At 42.1% G+C, this 26,046-nt stretch overlaps 1 protein-coding gene across 1 annotated transcript; it reads left to right on the plus strand.

The window, feature by feature from the left end:
* Positions 1 to 12,593: 12,593 nt before the first annotated feature.
* On the plus strand, positions 12,594 to 25,759 carry LOC308172777 (uncharacterized protein; the record flags this gene model as incomplete). Its single annotated transcript, XM_080547726.1, has 14 exons — positions 12,594 to 12,685; positions 14,409 to 14,520; positions 17,425 to 17,531; positions 17,656 to 17,766; positions 18,444 to 18,557; positions 18,706 to 18,796; positions 18,968 to 19,196; positions 19,826 to 21,614; positions 22,329 to 22,502; positions 22,923 to 23,096; positions 23,536 to 23,709; positions 23,850 to 24,023; positions 24,139 to 24,185; positions 25,155 to 25,759. The coding sequence occupies 14 exons, from the start codon at positions 12,594 to 12,596 to the stop codon at positions 25,757 to 25,759; spliced, it is 3,993 nt and encodes a 1,330-aa protein (XP_080403852.1).
* Between the last annotated feature and the right edge of the window lie 287 nt (positions 25,760 to 26,046).

The raw sequence follows: 26,046 nt of genomic DNA on the forward strand, positions 1-26,046 counted from the left end.
ATTTAGATTATTTTTTATCCAAAGCAACTTACTATATGTCGATGTTGTCTAAAGTAACTGAATCAGCTATGCATGAGTCACCTTTCATGAAGGTTAATGAATTTCATTATTCATAAGAGCAGTGCAGGGAAGAAAGCAGAGGGAGGGAGAGAGGGAGGGAGGGAGGGAGGGAGAGAGGGAGAGAGAGGGAGGGAGGGAGGGAGGGAGGGAGGGAGGGAGGGAGGGAGGGAGGGAGGGAGGGAGAGAAAAGCGAGAGAAGAAAGCGAGTTTAGCCGGAGTGCAGTGGAGGTGAGATGTGAGAATGGCTCCCCGTAATGCATGGAATGGAGTTAGGAATGGTGTCATACCACCTTTGGATAAAGGCATAGCTATATAAGTGCAGTCCATTTACCATTTACCTCCCCGGGGGAGAGGAGGAGCGATAACATCTGACTGAGCTGAGAGGAAAGCATAGATTACTTTTCCCTGGTCCTAGCATAGATTACTTTTCCCTGGTCCTAGCATAGATTACTTTTTCTTATGTCGACTGTTGGATAGATGATACACTTTACTTCAACAAATGTGTTTGTAGTAAGTTTCTTTGGATAAAGGTGTCTGTCGAATGCCAACAATTTAAATGTGTGTACCCATCATTAACACCATTTGCATGCACTATTTGCGTATATCATGTTTTACAATATATAAATATATATATATATATATGATGTATATGTACACACACATGTTTTATATATTATCACTATTTGCACTTCTGGTTAGATGCGAAACTGCATTTCGTTGTCTGGTACTTGTACTCTGCAATGACAATAAAGTTGAATCTAATCTAATCTAATCTAATCAAAGCAGGATTGCAGTGTTACTGTTTTAAAGGGTGTTAGAAGTGCTGTGTTACTGTGTGTTACTGTGTGTTACGGTGTGTTACTGTGTGTTACGGTGTGTTACGGTGTGTTACTGTGTGTTACTGTGTGTTACTGTGTGTTACGGTGTGTTACTGTGTGTTACTGTGTGTTACGGTGTGTTACTGTGTGTTACGGTGTGTTACTGTGTGTTACGGTGTGTTACTGTGTGTTACGGTGTGTTACTGTGTGTTACTGTGTGTTACTGTGTGTGTGGTACCTGTGGGGGATGGTGTGGTTGTAGGTGATGGGCGTGTCCAGGCAGACTTGCTTGGCCGGCTGAGGGAGAGGCAGGAGAACAAAACAGACAATTATGCTGTTATAAATACACATGTAGCTACTGCAGTACAACGCAGGATGAGAAGCTGTGGTATGGGTTCCTGTCAGGGGTGTGGATACAGATAGAAATGGATGAGAGTAGATCATTTTTCATTTTCTAAATATTTATCTATCTATTCTTGGCATTTGTTTATTTCCTTACTATCCTCCTCTTGCTGTATTCTTTAATCGTGACGTTAGAATTATAAGGTTCTACATTTTTTTTACATAATCTGATCCATTAGGTGTTTATTAATGCCTGTGTGGTGTTATTTTTTAAATGTTGCATTTTTTTGAGTTAGTAATTAATAAAATACAAAGGTTCCATCTCACAAAACATAATGGAATGTAAAACCTTTGACGCTCGATATCTCTGAACTGCCCTAAACGGAGATAGAACCTTATCATTCTAAACGGAGATAGAACCTTATCATTCTAAACGGAGATAGAACCTTATCATTCTAAACGGAGATAGAACCTTATCATTCTAAACGGAGATAGAACCTTATCATTCTAAGCTCACGTAATGCTGTATGCAAAGCACTTTAAATTGCCCCTGTTGTATGAAATGTGCTATACAAATAACATTGCCTCGCCTTTATCAAACACATCTGTATATTGCTTCAGCCAACCCCTCCGACCAGGGGTGTATTCCATCAATGTTGATAAAGGAAAACCCAGGCTTATTTCTATAACTCTCGTGAGATTTATCCAAAATAATACTGGATATTTGGATAATTCTCGCAAGATTTATCAGAATAAGCCTGGATTTTCCTTAAGCGTTGTTGATGGAATTACCCCCCAGAGCTACTCATTCCTCCCATTTCTAACCGCACGGCTTTCTATAACTTATCTGTCCAGCAGTCATCACGCTCTCTGAAATAGCTCTTCTATGATTGGTTGGGGGTCAAAGGTTAATAAAAGTATGTGATCATTAAAACAATGCCAGCTTCCTTGTTGTGTTGTCTGTTTGGGGAGTGTGTCTGCTCACCTGTGGTGGATACGTCGTGTCAACACTGGGAAGCTTCTACAATCGGACAGGAGAGACAAGTGACTTGGCAGCATACTGTGATTTATGCTAAACCATTAAAACGTGCAAAACCCAGATAAAAACATCAAAACATCACTCAGTCAGCACCCATTGGCTAAACTAATCCATATATAGAGTATTGGGTCTACCGTGCGTGCGTGTGTGTGTGTGTGTGTGTGTGTGTGTGTGTGTGTGTGTGTGTGTGTGTGTCTGTATCTGTGTGTGTGTGTGTGTGTGTGTGTGTGTGTTTGTTTGTGTGTTAGGATCCCCATTAGCTAATGCCATGACATTAGCTAGTCTTCCTGGGGTCCGATACAAAAATCATATTTGAACAATTGTCAACATTATATACATACAGACAATTGTAAGTGTGTGAGTATGCATGCGTGTGTGTGTGTGTGTGTGTGTGTGTGTGTGTGTGTGTGTGTGTGTGTGTGTGTGTGCATGTAGTATTTAACAACATTGGGTTCAATAGGATAAAGTTCATGGTTACTATGGTTACCTGTATGGACTCTGGCCAGGGAGGCCCATCGCAGCGCCAGACAGCAGAGGGGGGCAAGTCTGTCTGCAGCATCAACTGTCACACCCAACACACACACACACACACACACACACACACACACACACACACAACACACACACACACACACACACAGACACACACACACACACCCAGAGATACAGACAGACACCCAACACACACACACACACACACACACACACACACACACACAGATACAGACACACACACACACACAGATACAGACACACACACACACACACACACACACACACAGATACAGACACACACACACTCAGTTTGTTATCTGCTGTTATCTATAAGCAACAGGCATAAAATAGCATTGAGAACATGAATGCATTCAACTATTTATTACTGACATCATCCAGTACTGTAGCTACAGACGAAAACACACACATATATATATCATAATATGGTGATAATTACCTTGTCGAGACTGTCACAGCCTAGCGACACCGACCCAGCATCCACACACGACCACAGTAGCAGCGTGGAGAGCAGAGATGCTGCCAGCGGGGACATGCCTACTGCCCCCCGGGACATACCTACTGCCCCCCGGGACCTACCTACTGCCCCCCGGGACCTACCTACTGCCCCCCGGGACATGCCCACTGCCCCCCGGGACCTACCTACTGCCCCCCGGGACATGCCCACTGCCCCCCGGGACCTACCTACTGCCCCCTGGGACATGCTTACTGCCCCCTGGGACATGCCTACTGCCCCCTGGGACATGCTTACTGTCCCCCGGGACATGCCTACTGACCCCTGGGACCTACCTACTGCCCCCTGGGACATGCCTACTGCCCCCCCGTGGCCACCACCGGTGTTGTGTACAAAGCTGCGCTCATATCGTATCTGCTAACTTCTCAAGTTCCACCCAAAGTTTAACAACAGTCAAGAAAGACATGAAACCATTGCATGAACCCAGAGATAGTTCATTAACCATTGCATGAACCTAGAGATAGTTCATTAACCATTGCATGAACCTAGAGATAGTTCATTAACCATTGCATGAACCTAGAGATAGTTCATAAACCATTGCATGAACCTAGAAGCTCCAAACGAGACATGCATTAGAAGTAAATCTGTGCAAAAGAAAAGAGGAAGAAAGGAAAGGCGAGAGAGAAAAGAAGCGAGGAGGCATCGATGCGTGGAAGAGAGAGGCTCAATGACACACCGAATTAAAGCGCTGTTTTCATTTCACCCGCGGTGCAGTTATCCCGTCTTGCGGTCTTGCGCATCTTGAATGATGTTGTAATCTGTTTTCACCCAAATACTTCACCACTCAATCTACGGCAGCTCCGAAGCGACACAAAAGGCATTCTGTCTGCTGCTCTCAAAGCCACACAAAAGGGGAGGGGGGGTGCCACAAGGGGGCGCCAGACTACCATGTCCGGACAGACTCTGTCTGAACCGAAACCCAATGAGGTGTTGAAGCGGCTTGTATTAAATTAACCCATCATCATTAATCCCGAATTTTTTTCCCCAGATATGAAAATATCCAAATCATTTGTTATTAGTAACCCTTTGAAATAATCATAAAACATATTAAAATATAACATTTCGTGGAAAAGTAGGTGGAAAAAGTGTTTTCTATGGTCGGTCACAATTGTGATCGGTGGGATAATGTGTTGTATTATTTATATATATATATATATATATATATATATATATATATATATATATATATATATATATATATATATATATATAAAGTCCTCCGGAAGAGAAGCACTTTTTGATGCCAGGATAGGAGGAGTTTAATGAAAAGTATGAGAATAGCTCCCTATATCTACATGGTCACTACAAGGAGGTGCATCAGTGCCCCAGGTGTGGATCATGAGGTGATAAAAATAATGTGGACAAACTAGCTCATACAGGGAAGAGCTCTGAGCACTGAGGTGGGAGACAGATCAGAACCGTAAGTTGCTGTCTTTCATTGTTTTTCACTGTCCAATATGATTAGGATGAACTCACATGCCTTTGTGTCATCTCACAGAATGATGTAGCCCAAACATATTACGCTAGCCAGCTGAATGTGCAAATAAAAGTTATTTATTATTATTATTATTATTATTATTATTATTATTGTTATTATTATGTGACCAGCTTGTGAAGGAAGCCTCAACCTGGTTTTGTCCATATGACAGTGATCTAGTAGGTTCAACTACATGAGACCCTACATAATAATAGATAATAATGACTGTCTTTACACAGGTCACTATTGACCAATCAGCAGAGCTGTAAGACTGAGAGTGATGAATACACTCTATGAAGTTGGTTTATTGTATGTTTTATGTTCTTACATAAATATTGGCTTGTATAATGAAAGTTAACTTTTATCTTTGATAATCAGTGAAGATCCAACTTCTATTTTACAATTACCACATTTTAGTAGAGCTAACTTCCTCATTCTCTGAACAGTGATGACTCTGTCATAAGTCTAAGGCAAGGCAAGTTTATTTGTACAACATTACAAATATTTGTACAACAGTATGAAATGTGCTATACAAATAAACTTGCCTTGCCTTGCCTAACTGGAGCTACGCTGATGTGGGTGATACAATCTGGCTTCTTATCTTACAGGGAAATCAAACCACAGGGAGAGAGACAGTTCTGTTCTATTGTGCACAGAGAGAGAGAGAGAGAGAGAGAGAGAGAGAGAGAGAGAGAGAGAGAGAGAGAGAGGGTGAATTTGTTGGTTTACTGTATGTCTTATTTTTTGTTACATAAAGATTGGCTTCTGTAATGAAAGTTAATGTTACATTTAGTCCACCTGTAAGTGAAGATACAACTTCTATTTTACAATTACCACATTTTAAGAGAGAGAGAGTGATAGTGGGTGATTGTCAGATGATGGGCGGCGACCGAGATGCTTTCCCCTTTCAGTCATTAATTAATAGATTTGCTCAAGTAGACAATTAAGATATAAGTTTATTCCCATACAGCGCTGGGTGTCCTCTCATCACAGCAGGCAGAGGAGAGACACACACAAATGACATCTTACAGTGGCTTGATATAGGCAAGAGTTGCTGATCAAGCAACCAGCTGTCTGTCATGCAAATCATCCCAAAGACAGGGCTCCGTTGAGTCTAGATAGGGTTGTTGACGAGAAGTCCCCATCTCCCATAAGTGGCTGGTTGTCCTGACAACCCAGCTACCTGACCCTGGTCAGCTGACTGGCTGGTCCCAAATATACTGACCTATTGACCCAGGTCCTATGCTGGTCTCTGGTCAAGTTCTCTGAGTCTAAATCTGGCTCCGTTCCAATTACACAGACAAGCCTGGTTGCAGTTTGTGCTGATACAGAGAGAGAGGTTGGCTCACTCTCAATAGTCAGATGTTACAACTTGCTGATAATCACTAATGATAAAGTATTTAGGGTTTACCTAAGCACAATGTAAAAACACATCCTATCAGCTCACTCTTTTTTTTCTCCTCTAATGGACAGTAACTTTAATTATTTCTCTTTCTTTCCCCATGGCTGAGATCTTGCATTCCTCCCCCGGAATCGTCATTAAATGACTTTTCCCATAGACAAATATAAGTCCTCAGTCATGTGGCCTGACAAAGTGAACAAACATCTCATTCCACAATTGACTTGGCATGAGTAAAAGGTCACTTTGTGGTTACTACTCTGATCAATAATCACCTTCTTTGGATAAAAACCTTTTGTTGTTTAAAGGAGAAAATATCCAAAGAGGTTTCTCATTACTATGTCTAATTCCTCATTACAAATGAGGTAGGTATCATTTCCATCATTAAGTCAAATCAAATGTTTTTCCATAGTTTGTTACATAATTATACATTTTTAACAAATAGGGATATCGTCAATTAGTTTCTTTAGGTGTCTTGGTTCTTTGATATCCTAGGTCGATCTTCAACAGAGGGACCATCATGCTTTTCCGGTCGCAATGAGGCACTATCTGAGATGCTGATGGAACATTCTTCCATTGTTGTCTTTAGCCTTGTCGTCCTTTTTTGTCTTGTTGCTATGTTATTGAGAGACTCACAGTAGAAATTATTTCATTCACCATCATGATGCTTGCTCAAATGTTTTAACAGTGTTATTGAAACTCTAAATCCTCACCCCCTACTTTTCTCTCCCCTTCGTTGTGCTATGTCCCCATTGTCTAATCTTAAAGGTTTAATCCTGTTGTGGTGAATACGTACAACAATCTTCAACAAACTGGCAAACTCCTGCAACTGAGTCTAGTGCGCTATTCGGTTTAAATCCCTGGATGTCACGACGCATGCGAACAAGATTAGTGTCAGAGTCTTCAGTTAAAGTAATGTCTGTTTCGTTAGTTAACACCCAGAGCGTATACAGAACCGATAAAATTGTGGCTATCCATCTTATCCACAACGAGGCCTGGATCACACGGTTTCTCTCGGCACGCATCGTCTGTCCAGTATCTCTTGTCCTAGTTTCAATCTTAATTCACAACAACATCAAGAATAATTGTTAATAGCAGAGATAGTCATCATTATGGTACTGGAATCAGTAATCGTTTGTCATAATACGTGTCCGTTTTCCCCTCTGCTTGGGTCTCATCGTCAGAGTTGAGAGTGGGTTGGGCTCCCTGTGGTCCCCCCCATCTAGTGAGTTATGCACTTGCCTGCTGAGACATTTTTAGATACAGGGATTGCACAATCGTTAAGTACAGGTAGACAGACATTTAGTTTCTCTCGAAAGGGTTAACTCGTCCTTCATCAATGCTCCTAGAGGAAACAAAAGGATTTGTCATTTGAGGTTCATGGGTATCAAACTAGGACATAGGTTGTGAAAAACCGTGAACCGTCCCTTTAATATCCAAATCAGTCTTCAATACTTAGTTTATTCACTGTCAATGTGCAATCTGAGTCAATTCCAATAAGCATACTTTTAATGAGGTAGATAGGTTCTATTCTACCCGTATGTTAAAAATTCTGATCACAATCGTTACTGATGGCTTGATACTTCCCCGTTGGTCTATGTACAGTATAAGCGTATTTTGTATTAAGGTTTAAATTTGCTGTGAACATTTAAATGTTCTATTCCTCTCTTATAATCAATATTTCTCAGTCAATCACCCGTTGGTTTTAGTAGATTTATCAGAGACATTCTTGAGTCAGTGTGAATGGTTCTTTATCATAAATGTTGCATCAATGTGTAATGCTCGTGCATTCAGCTGTTGGCCGATTAACACTGTTGATTGTGTGAAGTACTGTCATATTCGTATGTGTAATTGCTTTATCAAAGTCTGTAGTCTGTCATGTCATTATCATGTTTCCGCTTTCAAACAGAAAAACAACATTTTCATTTACAGTTACACAGAGAATTATCATTTGTGATCTGATTTCCACTTTCTCTCATCCGTCAATCGTTCAATATCATTTCCGCCCCACTTCTGTTAGATTGGCCCTCAGCAGCGCCCCCGTTTTAGTCCGTCGCTCAGTTTCTCTGCATTTTCTTGGTTCTGTCAGGAGATAGAATTGGCAAGAGTTGTCACAATGTTCTTGGTTCTGTCCGTTTGGGACTACCCTCCAATCAAATGTCACATATTCCTCTTTGCTTGTGTGAGCATTAAGTCATTAATGCATGGTCTATGTCTCTGTTCACTAAGTAAATTCAAATGTTACGTTTGCTGAGTCAATGCAGAATTGTATGATAATTACAATAAGAGACAACTACATTTACATGTCTAACACTTCTATGTGTTCTCTGCGTGTCTGTGTCTCTGTGTCACCGAGCTGCGTCTTGTTTGCAAGGGCAGTTCTATTAATAGTGTAGGTTCAGAGTGTCGTCTCTGGTGCAGCTTTGTGGAGCACAAGTGCACACGTCTCTTACCACTTTTTGCTGTTAGTACTAAGCTATTTCGCTTGTCCTGAAAATACAATAGTTATTCATTTCACTCTTTATCATTTGTTTACAATATGTTAATCAATACAAGGATTATTATTACTTAACTCAATGATTTCCCTATAACTAATCACTCGACATGCTTCACGTAAGACTTCATTACCCATAATGCTTAGTATTCATTCCATCCGTCTAGGTCCGTGTATTGCGCAAGCTCCAAGGCTTGTGATTGGTGTCGCTTATTAAACAATCCCAAAGCGTCTAATTCCCTTATTCGTTTTTCAATCAATGCTGGGGTCATTGAGAAAATGTCTGGTGTTGATAATTTGAAGTTTTTCGCATCGTCTCCAATACCATCTAGAATCATGTTTGTAAAGAATGCGTTAGGTTTGTCCTCTAATTCCAAATTCGCCTTTTCTCTCCAGGTATTTTGGAATCTGATTACAAAGTCAGACATTGTTTCATTAGGCTTACGTTTACAGTTCAGAATTTGTGAGATATCACGGTTTTGGCTGGCATGGTCGTTTAGAAATTTGGTTAATTGTTCAATGTGAGTATTCTTGTGTTCCTTATCAAACCATGGGAATCGTTCTTTAATTGTTTTTCCTCTACATGGCCCATCATTATTTTCATTCAAAGTTTCGCAAGCATTTATCAAAGTATCAATTTCAACATCTGGCATTAACGTGATCAGAATGTATCTTAAATCCGTGCCATTCAAATTACCATGTAGCAACATTGTTTTATACCAATTTATGAATCCTTTAGGGTTAATCAAGGGTTTAGGTGCGTCAACTATGATCGCAGATACGTCAGATAGGGTTAATGGTTTGTACAGGACTTTCTCTTCTATATTTAGCAGTGGTGCTTGCACCCGGACCACGCTGCGTGTCACATCCTGCTCAGCCCGCACAGGAGGAGACGCCCTCACGACCTCCTGTGTCTTGGGTATAGGTTTAGACTTATTGTGTTCCTGCTTTCTGACAATATTACCAGGCCATTGTTTAGACATTATTACCCATGCTTGATAGACTTCTTTCATGTAATCAATATCCCATATAGGGTCTGCAATCGATTTGTTTGATATCCAATATTCGTCAATAATCTTTAGTTTATTCTTTTCAAAACTCCCGATACTTGGGAAATTATCGTCACTCCATTCCGCAATCTTTGTTAGAAATGGTTCTGCATAGAATGGTCCTAATTTAAGTAAAATCCATCCTTTTGGTGTCACTGTATTAGTGTATTTTATCGGAATATCAATTATGTGTGGATCAATTTCCAATAGTTTCTTAATGGCTTTCCTTTCCCCTCGTGGCAGATCCCTGACCGACTTATACTTAATAATTCGTTTCTCACAATTTGCCGTCCTAGAAGTTTGATTACCCATGTTTGATTAATTACAATGCACACAATGTTAGTAAAAAGGAATTCTTTTATCTAAATTGTCTCGTTAGAGCTTTATAGTTACACAATTCGTGTTTATTACTTGTTATATACTTTAATTCAGTCTGTTGTATTGCGTCTCATCAAGGTCATTTAAATCCACGTCACACCTATTCTCACCTGTCTCAATAAGTCAATCTTGTCACTCAAATCTGTTAGCTTTAACATTAACACCATTACCATTTCTGTTCAAATTCATGTCGTCCTACAACTGTCTTTTTACCGCTGACCTTTATCTTTCATTATCCTGTTTCTTTACAGAATATACCCACATTACTTGACCTCTTATAAAACACTTTTCTTTAAATCACACTTCAAATTACATACCATAACCACTTGCGTGTCAATACCTTATTCATTTAACCATCTTAATCAACATTCTACTTCTGCATAGTTTCAAATCCTGTGCTATAACACAATACCTTATTTCTGTACCATACAGATAACCACAGTACTTTATTTCTGTACCTTACAGATAAACACAATACCTTAACTTTGTTGACTCAAGCGTGATCTGCAGTTCACCTTATTTCCTGTCAAATTAATACCTCAATATTTTTAAAATAAAAACCCACGGAATGCCCAATTCTGTTTAATCAATTCTTCTATGAATTAATCAATATCCAGTGTCAGTATATCTCCTCCAGAGTGACACCTAGCAGCTCTGTCCTTTTATAACGTATTATCCTATATGTGAATTAATGACCTTCATGTACACAACAGTACTCAAACTTTAATATTTAGTCCAATTTAGTCATTAGCCCCTCTTTCATCAAATTCATCCCCTTTCCTTTATTTAAGGAAAAAAATTACAGGTTTTTCCCTCTAGAACAGCAATTCAGGTTAAAGCACTCTAGGATCCTGTTCGTGACGCCAATTGATAGTGGGTGATTGTCAGATGATGGGCGGCGACCGAGATGCTTTCCCCTTTCAGTCATTAATTAATAGATTTTCTCAAGTAGACAATTAAGATATAAGTTTATTCCCATACAGCGCTGGGTGTCCTCTCATCACAGCAGGCAGAGGAGAGACACACACAAATGACATCTTACAGTGGCTTGATATAGGCAAGAGTTGCTGATCAAGCAACCAGCTGTCTGTCATGCAAATCATCCCAAAGACAGGGCTCCGTTGAGTCTAGATAGGGTTGTTGACGAGAAGTCCCCATCTCCCATAAGTGGCTGGTTGTCCTGACAACCCAGCTACCTGACCCTGGTCAGCTGACTGGCTGGTCCCAAATATACTGACCTATTGACCCAGGTCCTATGCTGGTCTCTGGTCAAGTTCTCTGAGTCTAAATCTGGCTCCGTTCCAATTACACAGACAAGCCTGGTTGCAGTTTGTGCTGATACAGAGAGAGAGGTTGGCTCACTCTCAATAGTCAGATGTTACAACTTGCTGATAATCACTAATGATAAAGTATTTAGGGTTTACCTAAGCACAATGTAAAAACACATCCTATCAGAGAGAGAGAGAGCGACAGTATGGTCTCCATCTCATGTTATCATACCAGAGACTGATGAATCAGTGCCTGAACCTGCACAAACAGGTTCATACAATAATAATAATAATAATAATAATAATAATAATAATAAAAACTTGGATTTATATAGTGCCTTTCATAAAACCCAAGGATGCTTTACAATTCTAAAGGAAATGGTCAGACAGACAAAACAGAAAACAAACAAAACAAACCAGAAACAGTGACTAGGGGCCAAAGGCCTTGGTGAACAGATGGGTTTTGAGGGCTGATTTGAAGGAGTCCAGGGTGGGGGGGGGGGGCATTGTGGATCACTATGGGGAGAGAGTTCCAGAGGGTAGGTGGGTGCAGCCGCTGAATGCTTTGTCGTTTGGTGCGGGGGGTGGACAGCAGGCCCATGTCTGAGGACCGCAGGTAGAAGAGGAACAAGGAAGAAGAGTGTCTGAAATATGTTTGATAGTCATCACCAAATGCCAACTGTTGATGACGTGCATCAATGCCCCATGTATGAACTTGTCTGCAAACCTGGCAGGGACTGGCACAAGCATACTATGTAACAATTTTCGGTTCATGAGAAAACATCTAAAATGTAAAACATTTTATTATTTAAAAATGGCCGGAAATGCAGAATATTGAGTGTCATGTTTTTCATCCGATCATGTTGGAATGTGGTACACGTCTGTCATACTACTGCCTTGATGCTCACCAAGTTTCACATTAATTAGCATGAATATGGTTCATTTGTAATTTTCGTGAATTAAGGTGACGATTATTCATCATGCTAACTGGAGCTACGCTAATCGGGCTTCTTATATTACAGGGAAATCATACCACAGGGAGAGAGAGAGTTCTGTTCTATTGTGCAGAGAGAGAGAGAGAGATGTGGGCATACACACACACACACACACACACACAGACACAAACACACCCACACCACACAAACACACCCACACCCACACAAATGCAAGGACGCTACTTGCCCTGTTCACACCTAAATACCTCAAAGATGAGATCAACAACAGGAGAGGGGAGGAGAAGACATGGCAGTAAAACAGAGTCAGGCTGAGTGTTTGTTTCTGGACAAACTGGTTCAGAGATCCAGTGATCCAGAGATCAGGAAAGGCAAGGCAAGGCAAGGCAAGTTTATTTGCATAGCACATTTCATACAACAGGGGCAATTCAAAGTGCTTTACATGCATTATTTAAAAATACAGCAAGAGGAGCATAAGAAAATAAAAATTACAATGAATAAAAGCAAATATAAGAAGTAAATAGATAAAACATTTAAAAAGACAATAGTTAATGGAAAAAAGACATTGATAGAAGTGTTTAACACAAAGTGTTTAATCATAACTGGTGCAAAACATGAAGGTTTTTAGCTTAGATTTAAATATTTTAAGGGTTTGGGCCTGTTTGATTTCTTCAGGGAGTTTGTTCCAGGAGCATGCAGCAGCGTGACTGAAAACTGCTGCACCGTGTTTTGTTTTTACTCTTGGAATTATTAGGAAAGAGAGTTGTTGTTATATAAACAGAGAGAGAGTCTGTGTGACTGACTGACTGTCTGTCTGTCTGTCTGTCTGTCTGTCTGTGCAGAGAGGAGGGGACCACTGCCTCTAAAATGAGTCTCTCTGGGGATGTTGAAGCCATGGGGTAAGAGAAGAGTCTCTGAAGGGCATTTACCATGAAGATGATGATGATGATGATGATGATGATGATGATAGATAGATACTTCATTCATAACCAAATTAATGTTAGAATGTTAATACTGTAGTAAATGTGTTCTGTAACAACAGACAGTGTTGCAACACTCACTAGAAGGCTTGTCCACGGAGGAGGAGAGTGGATCCTGGAGGGAGATGGCCACTAAAAACCTAAAAGCTACTTAGGCCTACAATACAAATATATTGATTTGGACTGACCACATGGTCCCCACTCTCCTCCTCCCACCCCACCCCAACCCTCCGTGGTAATGGGGATCCCCTGAATGAAACAACGATAACACACATTAACACTCCGCTCCTCCACCTCGGCTGGCCGACTGGCCCCACCACCTCTGCACAGCAGTCGTGCTGCCCGATCACGTCTCTTCACAACTCTGGCTCCCCGCTGGTGGAATGAGCTCCCCACGGCTGTCAGAACGGCAGAGTCACTACCCATCTTCCGTCGTAGACTGAAGACCCATCTCTTCAGGTTACACCTTAACTGCTCCTACTGATACATCTTCTGCCCCTCAGCACTGCGTCTCCTAAAGACACCCGCTTTCCCCTCTACTGTGTCCCTAAGAACTTCTATTGCCCCCCTTGTACTGTTTCTCTGTTCCTCCAGTATTAAAAAAAAAAAAAAAGTTTTAGAAGAAGGTGATAGGAGAAGGTTTCTCCTTCTATCAATGGCCCCGGGCCTGAGCTAGACTACTCTTCCTGCCACGAATGGTGGACTGATGATTCACATGCTTAGCATTCAAATGTATTGATTGTAAGTCTTTGGAATAAGGCGTCTGCTAAATGCCAAAAATGTGAATGTAAATGTCCTTCACAATGCCACACACACTAACTGGCCCTAGGAGCAAAGCTGATATACAGTAGTATATTTAAAAATACAACTCCACCTTGTAATCCAGGGTCCAGCAGGAGAGACCAGCCTCACCTGTACCCACCTGTGTGTCCATGAAGACTGACCGGTCTATGGACGGTCCAATAGAATTCAAAGAAAGACCTCCACATTCTGGTCAAAGGTTTGTTTGATGTTTTTTTCTTGAGTCAATATCCTGATGACACTCAGACACACACTCATGAACTCACAACATCCATTATCTTCTGTTAAACATGTGAGAATGTTGGTGTCTTTGTGTTTGACAGAGTCCAGCAGGAGAGACCGGCCTCACCTGTACCCAGCTGTGTGTCCATGAAGAGTGACCGGTCTATGGACGGTCCAATAGAATTCAAAGAAAGACCTCCACATTCTGGTCAAAGGTTTGTTTGATGTTTTTTTCTTGAGTCAATATGAATGAATGAATGAATGAATGGACTTTATTGTCATTGCTACAGTACAGGTACCAAACAACGAAATTTAGGAGGGGTGGCTCCCCTGGTGTTAGGAAAGGGAAAATAAATAAATAAAATACTTTAGAAAAAAAATCACAAGAAGGGAAGGAGCTGGTTTACATAAATAAATAAAGGCTATGTACACAATCCACTGTACTATACTGTACAGATAGACGACTAGGGTTGTCATATTGCACAATAGTATTGTTTCACGTTATTTAAAGTGTCACAGTTTGCAGGCTTGAAATGTACATGTTTGTGCCTCAGCACTACACCTGATTTTTTCAGTCCAGCAGCTGTCATACAATCCGTCCAGACTGTCCAGGGCCCAGACACACAGACACACACTCAAATGCTTTGTTCTGTACAGCCCCCCCCCCTTGAGAATGTGCTTCATACAGTACCAATAATTAAGATAAAATAAAATAAACAAGTCATAAGTATGGTGTAACACCTACTATACACTATACAATACGCTATACAATACACGATATACAAGTCCAAGAGAAATCAGTAAAACAAAAAAGTGCAATTCGCTTGATGGATGTATACATATGGTGTAGTGGTGTTTAAATATGTTTAAATATGGTGTAAAGTGCTTAAAGTGTCTGGTTTGGTTGGTTTGGTTTTTACTTACAGAGTCATTGAGAGTCATTGAGCATCCTGATGGCCTGGGGATAGAAGCTCCTTTTGAGTCTCTCTGTGCTGGCCATGAGACTCCTGTAGCGCTTGCCTGACCGCAGCAGTTCAAAGAGGCAGTTGTTAGGATGGCTAGAGTCTTTGATTATTCTCCTAGCCTTGGCCCTGCATCGCTTGGTGTAAATGTCCTGGAGTCTGCTGCGGTCATAATATGCGGTGGTATTCCCAAACCAGGAGGTGATGTTACCCGTCAGGATACTCTCTATTGTGCATGAGTAGAAGTTCTTAAGGATCTTCTGACTCATTTTGAACTTCTTTAGCCGCCTTAAGAAGTAGAGGCGCTGCCGTGCCTTCTTCACAACGCTGTCTATGTGTGTGGACCATGTCAAGTCCTCGGATATGTGAACTCCGAGGTATTTGAAACTGTTCACTCTCTCGACCGTTGCTCCGTTGATGCTGCGGGGGCTATGGTCCCTAACCCCTGGCCTCCTAAAGTCCACAATGAGTTCTTTGGTTTTGCTGACGTTCAGGGAGAGGCTGTTCTCCTGACACCACAGCGCCAGGTTCTCTACCTCTCCCAGGTAGGCCCTCTCGTCATTTGCAGAGATCAGGCCCACCACAGCTGTGTCGTCAGCACACTCGATGATTGTGTTGCTGTTGTGCTTTGCCACACAGTCGCACGTGTGTAGAGCGAGTAGAGAAGGGGGCTCAGAACACAGCCCTGGGGGGCACCTGTGTTGAGAGTGATGGACGAGGAGGTGCAGTTGCCTGCTCTCACCACTTGGGGTCTCCCAGTCAGGAAGTCCAAGACCCCACTGACAAAGGTCGTAGTTCAAGCCCAGGTCCCTGAGCTTGGCGATGAGTTTGGAGGGGACTATGGTGTTGAATGCTGAGCTGTAGTCAATAAATAGCATTCTCACATAGTTCCCCTGCCTCTTGTCCAAGTGTGATGCTGCTGTGTGCAGCACATGGGCTATGGCGTCCTCCGTGGATCTGTTGGGGCGGTATGCAAATTGCAGGGGGTCCAGGGTGGTGGGGAGGGAGGAACAGATCGTAGCCCTTCACTAGCTTCTCAAAAGCCGCTTTTCCACCACAGGGCTGTCGCCTACTCCTCCTACTCGTTCCTGGTCTCTTGTGTATAGTGGAAAACCAGAACTGTTCCAAAGCGTGCCGAAGCGTGCCGAAGCGAGCCGACCCGAGCCGAGCCGGGCCGATAGTGGAAAAGCGCCAAAAGCACTTCATGGCTATGGTCTGGTGAGAGCTACAAGGCGATAGTCATTGAGGCAAGTGGGTGTGGTTTTTTTCGGTACAGGGATAATGGTGGATTTTTTCAAACAAGTGGGGAACAGACTGTTCTAGGGACAGGTTGAATATGTCAGTGAATACCGGGGCTCGTTGGTCGGCACAGACTTTTAGGACACGGCCGGGGATGCCGTCCGGTCCTGCCGCCTTCCTGTTGTTCACTTTCTTAAAGGTCCTCCTAACCAATCTAGACAATCTAGACAATCTAGACAATCTAGACAATTTGATGGCAGCTACTAGATTGTAAACATAAGTGCAATATTGTAATACAACTGTGAACATTCTAAACCTGCTAACTGCGACACTTTAATGAATGTGCAATAATACTATGTGCAATATGACAACCCTCGTGTACATAAGGTTCAGATATAGGAAAAGTTAGGATATTTATAGCATAGCATAGAGTACAGCACAGTGTTTTATTGTATAGTATAGTAGTATAGTAGATAGTGTACATAGCCTTTATTTATGTCAACCAGCTCTTTTCTCTTTTTTGTTTTACCCTTGGCTCTCTTGTTTTTAGTCTTTTTTTCCAAGCACCAGGGGAGCCCCCCCTCCTAAATTTCGTTGTATGGTACCTGTACTGTATTAATGACAATAAAGACCATTCATTCATTCATTCACTTTCTTAAAGGTCCTCCTTACCTCATGCTCTGTTAGCCTGAACACTGGGTCTCCATTGGCAGTGGCTCTACACTCTATTGCAGTGGCCTGTAGGCTGTTGGAATTTACAGCCTCAAACCGTGCATAAAAAGTATTCAGCTCATTTGCCAAGGAGACATCATTGTTCAGCTTGGGGGGGGGGGGGGGTGCCTTTGAACTCACAACATCCATTATCTTCTGTTAAACATGTGAGAATGTTGGTGTCTTTGTGTTTGACAGGGTCCAGCAGGAGAGACCAGCCTCACCTGTACCCAGCTGTGTGTCCATGAAGAGTGACCGGTCAATGGACGGTCCAATAGAATTCAAAGAAAGACCTCCTCATTCTGGTCAAAGGTTTGTTTGATGTTTTTTTCTTGAGTCAATATCCTGATGACACTCAGACACACACTCATGAACTCACAACATCCATTATCTTCTGTTAAACATGTGAGAATGTTGGTGTCTTTGTGTTTGACAGGGTCCAGCAGGAGAGACCAGCCTCACCTGTACCCACCTGTGTGTCCGTGAAGAGTGACGACTCTATGTTACAACCACCGATATGCTTCAGACAAGGACCTACTAACCAAGGGTAGGTGTATCACGGGGGATGTGATGAACTAACTGTGAGCCTACACCACCTGTTCGTTTCATGAGGTCCTCAGGTAACTATAATGAACTCAGGTTCTACTATCAAGGATGCTATACAGCTTATAATCACATCATCTTCAGCTCTAGGAGCTCAGCGCATATTTATCATTAAAGGAAGAATTTCAAATTGTGTGTGTGTGTGTGGGGGGGGGGGGGGGTGGCTCTGTATACTGTTACTCTCCTCAATTCCTGGACAATCTGGCCTTAGATCAGCTGATGGGGCCACACAATACTGCACTAACCCAATAGCTAGAAAATATCGGACTTATCTAAGAAGTAATCTGAATCTTGTCAATACCCCTTTAATGACTGTCCAAAAGGCTTTGCATATCTACAGAGTGGCTTCAGAAGTAAAGCTGATGTTGTGGTTTTGACAGGGCCCAGAAGGAGAGACCAGCCTCACCTGTACCCAGCTGTGTGTCCATGAAGAGTGACCGGTCTATGGATCGTCCATCTAAATTCAGAGAAAGACCTCCTCATTCTGGTCAAAGGTTTGTTTGATGTTTATTCCTTGTAGTCAATATCCTGATGACACTCAGACACACACTCATATGAACACACGACATCCATTATCTTCTGTTAAACATGTGAGAATGTTGGTGTCTTTGTGTTTGACAGGGTCCAGCAGGAGAGACCAGCCTCACCTGTACCCAGCTGTGTGTCCATGAAGAGTGACTGGTCTATAGATCGTGGAATACACTTCACAGAAAGACCTCCTCATTCTGGTCAAAGGTTAGTTAGAGGTTTAATCATCATAGTGGTCTATGAGGCTGCCAATAACATTCAGTAGCGGTGTACACTTATAACCTATTTGGGAAACTGGGCCTCACATCACACTTCTCTGGATAAAGACATCTGCTTATTTCTTGTTTTTACCCAGAATCCCCAGTGACCAGGTGGAGAGACCAGAGTCAGAGATTCCCAGTGGTCAGTCTGTCCAAAGTCAAAGTGAACTGGCCTCCATATTCAGGGTGAGCTAAAGAGAAAGTTTGACATGGAAAATGGCTACGTATTTTTTTTCCTCGTTTCAATTACATGCCAAAGTCAAGTGATGTGATTTTTGTATTCAGTCTCTCTACTGTGTGTAAAGGCTTACCCATTATTAACTATCTCACTCCTCCTTTTTAATCTAAATGTTTCAGTTGCTGGAAGACAATGTCATCACTTTAGTGAGAAATCAGCTGAAGAGGTTCAAGAGGCTTATTTCTCAAGACTACCCAGAGTGCCTTGAGAGTCAGGGGGAGGAAGAGGAAGAGGAAGATGCAGAAGAAGAGAAGCAGGAGAGCAGTGCCAGAGAAGGGGCTCTGAAGATCACACTGCACGTCCTGAGGAACATGAACCAGAAGGAGCTCGCTGACACACTGGAGAAATGTAAGAGACATGTTTTCACAGAGAAGTGTTACTGGGCTGAAATATTATTGGAAATATAAACACCACTAACTATAATTACTATGTATATCCCTAATTGGTTACTCTTATATTATGTTGCCTCTAGAACTTAGTATCTCTGTAATTACTCCAGTAACAAGATTACGTGAGCTTAGAATTATAGGGTTCTATCTCCGTTTAGGGTAGTTCAGAGATATTGAGCGTCAAAGGTTTTACATTCCATTATGTTTTGTGAGATGGAACCTTTGTATTGTATTAATTACTAACTAAAAAATGTAAACATTTTAAAAATAACACCACACAGGCATTAATAAACACCTAATGGATCAGATTATGTAAAAAACTAAATTTTGACCAAAAATGGAGATAGAACCTTATAATTCTAACGTCACGATTAGTTGTTTGTGTATAATTGCATAGTAACAGGGTTGGACAGTTTCCTATAACACAGATGAAATAAGGACTGTTCTTTCCTAGTAGTAATATATAATTCAACTACACTACATACTATATACATAATTACTATAACAACTTGCTAATTAATACAACATGTAATTACAGTTACTGCAGTTATTGGGTCAACTGAACTTGTTAATTGTTTTGTAAATCAGATGAGGTCGCTGTGGTGTGCCAACATGAACTCAAGTCCACCCTGAAGAAGAAGTTTCAGTGTGTGTTTGAGGGAACAGCTAAGCAAGGCAAGCCAATACTTCTCGATAAGGTCTACACAGAGGTCTACATCACAGAGGGAGGAAGTGGAGAGGTCAATAAGGAACATGAGGTCAGACAGATTGAGACAGCATCCAGAAGACCAGCAACACGGGAGACACCAATCAAATGCACCAACATCTTTAAGCCTTTACCTGGACAAGACAAACCAGTCAGAACTGTGCTGACAAAGGGAGTCGCTGGCATTGGAAAAACAGTCTCTACTCAGAAGCTCATTACGGGCTGGGCTGAAGGAGAAGCCAATCAGGATGTCCAGTTCATATTTCCACTTCCTTTTCGGGAGCTGAATTTAATGAAAAAGAAGAAGCGCAGTTTGAAAGAACTTCTTGGTCATTTGTTCATTGAAATAAAAGAATCAGGAATCTCCAACTTTGACAAGTATAAAGTTCTGTTCATCTTTGATGGTCTGGATGAGTGTCGACTTCCTCTAGACTTCCAGAACAACGAAACATGTTGTGATGCCACAGAGTCAGTCTCACTGGACGTGCTGCTGACAAACCTCATCAAGGGGAATCTGCTTCCCTCTGCTCTCATCTGGATAACCTCCCGTCCTGCAGCAGCCAATCAGATCCCTCCTGAGTGTGTTGACCGGGTGACAGAGGTACGAGGGTTCAACGACCCACAGAAGGAGGAGTACTTCAGGAAGAGAATCAGTGATGAGAACCTGGCCAGCAGAATCAACACACACATAAAGTCATCAAGGAGCCTCCACATCATGTGCCACATACCAGTGTTCTGTTGGCTCTCAGCTGATGTTCTGGAGAGACTGTTGGGTGGAGCAGAGAGAGGAGAGATGCCCAAGACTCTGACACAGATGTACACACACTTCCTGGTCTTTCAGACCATACAGAGGAATGTGAAGTACCTTGGAGATCGTGACAGAGATCTACACTGGGATAAAGACCTAATTCTATCACTGGGAAAACTGGCCTTCAAACAGCTGGAAAAGGGCAATCTGATCTTCTATGAGGAAGACCTGAGAGAGTGTGGCATTGATGTCACAGAAGCCTCAGTGTACTCGGGAGTGTGCACTCAGATCTTCAGAGAGGAGTGTGGGCTGCACAAGGTGTTCAGCTTTGTGCATCTGAGCATCCAGGAGTTTCTAGCTGCTTTATATGTGTTCCTCACATTCAACAGCAGCAATGAGAATCCACTGGTCAAACAGGTATCCTCACTCTGGACGCTATGGTCATCACCCAGACGCAAACCTCTGATCGACTTACACAAGAGTGCAGTGGACAAGGCCTTACAGAGTGAGAATGGACACCTGGACTTGTTCCTGCGATTCCTCCTGGGCCTCTCAATGGAGTCCAATCAGAATCTCCTACGAGGCCTTCTGACACCGACAGGAAACAGCTCACAGACCAATGAGGAAACAGTCAAGTACATCAAGAAGAAGATCAGGGATAATCCCTCTCCAGAGAGGTGCACAAATCTGTTCCACTGTCTGAACGAGATGAATGACCATTCTCTAGTGGAGGAGATCCAAAGCTACTTGAGCTCAGGAAGTCTCTCAGAAGCCTCACTCTCACCTGCACAGTGTTCAGCTCTGGTCTTTGTGTTGCTGACTTCAGAAGAGAAGCTGGATGTGTTTGACCTGAAGCAATACTCCAGATCAGAGGAGGATCTTCTGAGGCTGCTACCAGTGCTCACAGCCTCACAGACGGCACTGTAAGTAGACGGACAGAATTACTCTAATTAAACGTACATTAGGATAATTTCAGTGTTATGAAAACCATTGTAGAATAGTAATTAGCGAGTAGGCAGCTTGATGAAAAATACAACCAAAAATCCTCTTCATAACAAAGCCTAACAAACAGTACCTGGTGTGAACTAAAACTAAATGAAAGACTTTGATCATTTAAAATAATTAATTGATTATCTAAAACATCACTATTGTGTACTTCGTCAAAAGTAAAAACATGGTCCTTGATCGCCTCCTTTTCATTCTTCATTGACACACAAATGTATTATTGATATCATAGTACACACAACAAACAATGCATAATTCATGCAATAGGCAAAGTGACTTCATGCTGTTTGATCACTTGTTAATGATTTACAGATTAAACTGAAGAAATTGAGTTATTGGTCAAAATTAATTAATTAATTATTTAGGCTTACCTGTTTTATTGACACACAATTATGTGACTTGCTCCATCATTTTCAGTCGCTTTGTGTCTCAACTCCCAATAATGAGCGACAAAGAGCCAGTTACAGTCATAGTACACTGGTTTGGAGAAATCCACTCCTGGCAATTACTTTATTTTTAACATAACGGCTATGGCAAAAATGCAACTGGAAATAATATAACAAATTATCAAATCAAATGTAAACATTTTTCTGAGTCAAAATTACTTAACTTGTATTTATTTCTCAATTCAGGCTGAAAGGATGTGACCTCACAGAGAGATGCTGTGAAGCGTTGGCCTCAGCTCTCAGCTCAGACTCCTGCCACCTGAGAGAGCTGGACCTCAGTCATAATGATCTACGTGACGGGGGGGTGAAGCTGCTCTCTGCTGGACTGGGGAGTCCACACTGTAAACTACAGACACTGAGGTGAGGTCTTAGACTATTCTTGTTGTCATTCCAAGGTGTCTTGTTGTCATTCTATAGAATGAGATATACTTGCACAGAAAGGCTCAATGGTGGAGATAGACAGTATTATCTTCCAATCAATTACTATATTGTGAGTGTGTGGTGGGAGGTGGGGTTGCTCTGTCTGCACTCTCTGAATATGTTTGCCCTCCTCAAATCCTGACCCACCTGGCCTTAGATCAGCTCATGGGGCTGCACAACACTGCACTAACCCAATATCTAGCAAATACATTATACCAGATATAGAAATCCAGTGACTACAAATATTTCCATGGTTGCTTGCTCCCCTGTTGAGAGCAACTACAACTCTCACTCATGAATTCTTGCATCACAGCGATCGTTTGGCTACATGTATTTATTTTATTTGTATTCTTCATTCAGGCTGAATGGATGTCACCTCACAGAGAGATGCTGTGAAGCGTTGGCCTCAGCTCTCAGCTCAGACTCCTGCCACCTGAGAGAGCTGGACCTCAGTAATAATGATCTCTGTGACAGGGGGGTGAAGCTGCTCTCTGCTGGACTGAGGAGTCCACACTGTAAACTACAGACACTGAGGTGAGGTCTAAGACTATTCTTGTTGTCATTCCAAGGTGTCTGTTACATTATCATTCTATAGAATTAATTATACTTGCACTGAAAGGCTCAATGATTGAGACAGACAATGTACATTATCTTCCAATCAATTACTATATTGTGTAGTGTGTGTGAGTGTGTGGTGGGAGGTGGGGCTGCTCTGTCTTCACTCTCTGAATATGTTTGCCCTCCTTAAATCCTGACCCACCTGGCCTTAGATCAGCTCATGGGGCTGCACAATACTGCACTAACCCAATATCTAGCAAATACATTATACCAGATATAGAAATCCAGTGACTACAAATATTTCCATGGTTGCTTGCTCCCCTGTTGAGAGCAACGATAACTTTCACTCATGAATTCTTGCACCACAGTGATCGTTTGGCTACATGTATTTATTTTATTTGTATTCTTCAATCAGGTTGAATGGATGTCACCTCACAAAGAGATGCTGTGAAGCGTTGGCCTCAGCTCTCAGCTCAGACTCCTGCCACCTGAGAGAGCTGGACCTCAGTAATAATGATCTACGTGACAGGGGGGTGAAGCTGCTCTCTGCTGGTCTGTGGAGTCCACACTGTAAACTACAGACACTGAGGTGACATCTTTTGGGCATGAGTATCTAGGGCCATTATAATGTACTTAACTTAAATACAATGGATTTAAAGCTGTAAAGATGTACATTAGTGAGGAGTAATCAGATTATTGATATCAGATGGAGTGACACTATTTCCCCAGGTTGTCAGGCTGTGGAGTCCCAGAGAAATGCTGTGCTTCTCTGGCTTCAGCTCTGAGGTATATCCCCTCCCACCTGAGAGAGCTGGACCTCAGCTACAATCACCCAGGAGACTCAGGACTGGCGCTGCTCTCTGCTGTACAGAAAGATCCACTCTGTAAACTACAGACACTCAGGTAAAGGCTGAATATGTGGCTGGATGCATCAATGAGATTAATGCACACTATCTATTTCCCACATGATTGTGAGTGTGTCATCCAACCACTGTATGTTCTTCTGTGGTTGATACAGTGTGGACCATGGTGGAGAGTGCAGGCTCAAATCGGGGCCTATCAAATGTAAGTCACCAACACTGTAGAGAACAGGACTGAAAAAACATAACAAGAATGAGAGGTTTCATGTCCAAACAAGACCTTGAAAAACTCATCCATGCATTTGTTTGGAGTAGACTTGATTATTGTAATGGTCTACTAACAGGCCTATCTAAAGGGGCTGTTCGTAAGCTGAAGCTCATCAAGTTTGAACACATTACATCAATCCTGAGATCCCTACACTGCCTACCAGTCTCTCAGAGAATTGAATTCAAAGTACTCCTAATTGCATACAAATCGCAAACTGGTCTTCGACCAAAATACATATCAGATCTCCTCCCACCCTATATAGATTCCCCTATATAGGCCCCTAAGGTCAGCTGAGACTAATCAGCTAATCATTCCAACAGTGAAAACAAAACACGATGCAGCAGCTTTCAGTCACGCTGCCGCATGCTCCTGGAACAAACTCCATGAAAAATCGAACAGGCCCAAACCCTTAAAATATTTAAATCTAAGCTAAAAACGCTTATGTGCAATATGAACTTGCAATAGTTATGATTAAACACAAACACTTCTATTCATCTTTTATCCATTAACTATTGTCTTATTAAATGTTTTATCTATTTACTTCTTATATTTGCTTTTATTCATTGTCAATATTATTTTTCTTACTATGCTCCTCTTGCTGTATTTTTTGATAATGTATGTAAAGCACTTCAAATGTGCTATACAAATAAACTTGCCTTGCCTTGCCTAGGACTGTGATATTACTCAAGAATCAGGGTACAGCAGAGTTCAAACAGAGCACCAGTATTGTATTCATATGTACATCTAACATATTAGTCAATGTAAATTAGTTGTATCCCTTGTAAAACATTTTAAATTAATAAGCAATATTGTGAAAAATAATTATGTTACCATAACAAGATCACATTGTGAATATTGTAAGTTATTCAATTGTATTGATTTGATTATTTTGGCCCTCTCAATCAGATGCCTGTGAGCTCACGCTGGACCCAAACACAGCACACAGAGAGCTCTCTCTGTCTGAGGAGAACAGGAAGGTGACGCATCGGGAAGAGGAGCAGCCGTATCCTGATAACCCAGAGAGGTTTGACTACTGGCCACAGGTGCTGTGTAGAGAGGGTCTGACTGGGTGCTGCTACTGGGAGGTAGACTGGAGGGGGTATGGGAATGTTATAGGAGCGACCTATAAAAGAATCGGCAGGAAAGGACAGGGTGACGACTGCGTGTTGGGATGCAACTCCTGGAGTCTGTTCTGCTCGGACTGGTACGGCAGTTACTCTGTCTGGCACAATAGTAACAGAACTCGATTACCTGTCCCGCCCGGTGGCTCCAGCAGGGTAGGAGTGTATCTGGACTGGCCGGCCGGCACGCTGTCCTTCTACAGGGTCTTCTCCGGCACACTGACCCTCCTGCACACATTCCACTCCACGTTCACTGAGCCCCTCTACCCAGGGTTTGGGGTTCCTCATGGCTCAGTGACCCTGTGTAAACTAGTTTTTCCGGGGCTCAAAGACGCTGACAATATGGGAAAAACAGAAAACACAGAAACAACAAGCAACAGAGCAACATGAGCGCATAGAACACATAGGGCCGGTTTCACAGACAAGGCTTAAGCCTAGTCCTGGACTAAATCACACTTTCAATGTAAAATCTCCATTGAAGATGCTTTTTAGTCCAGGATTAGGCTTAAGCCTTGTCTGTGAAACTGGCCCATAGTTAACAAACAGGCACAGGGAACAATTAACACAGCGATGTCCAGGAGGGGAGGGGAGGGGGGTGGCAGGGTTAGTGGAGATGGTTAGGGGTAGGGAAGGTTGTGTGCATGGGAGAACAGGTAGGTTTTGAGGTGGGACTTAAA

This window comes from Nansenia antarctica, assembly GCF_963989245.1.
Source record: "Nansenia antarctica genome assembly, chromosome: 17".
Taxonomy (NCBI): Eukaryota; Metazoa; Chordata; class Actinopteri; order Argentiniformes; family Microstomatidae; genus Nansenia; species Nansenia antarctica.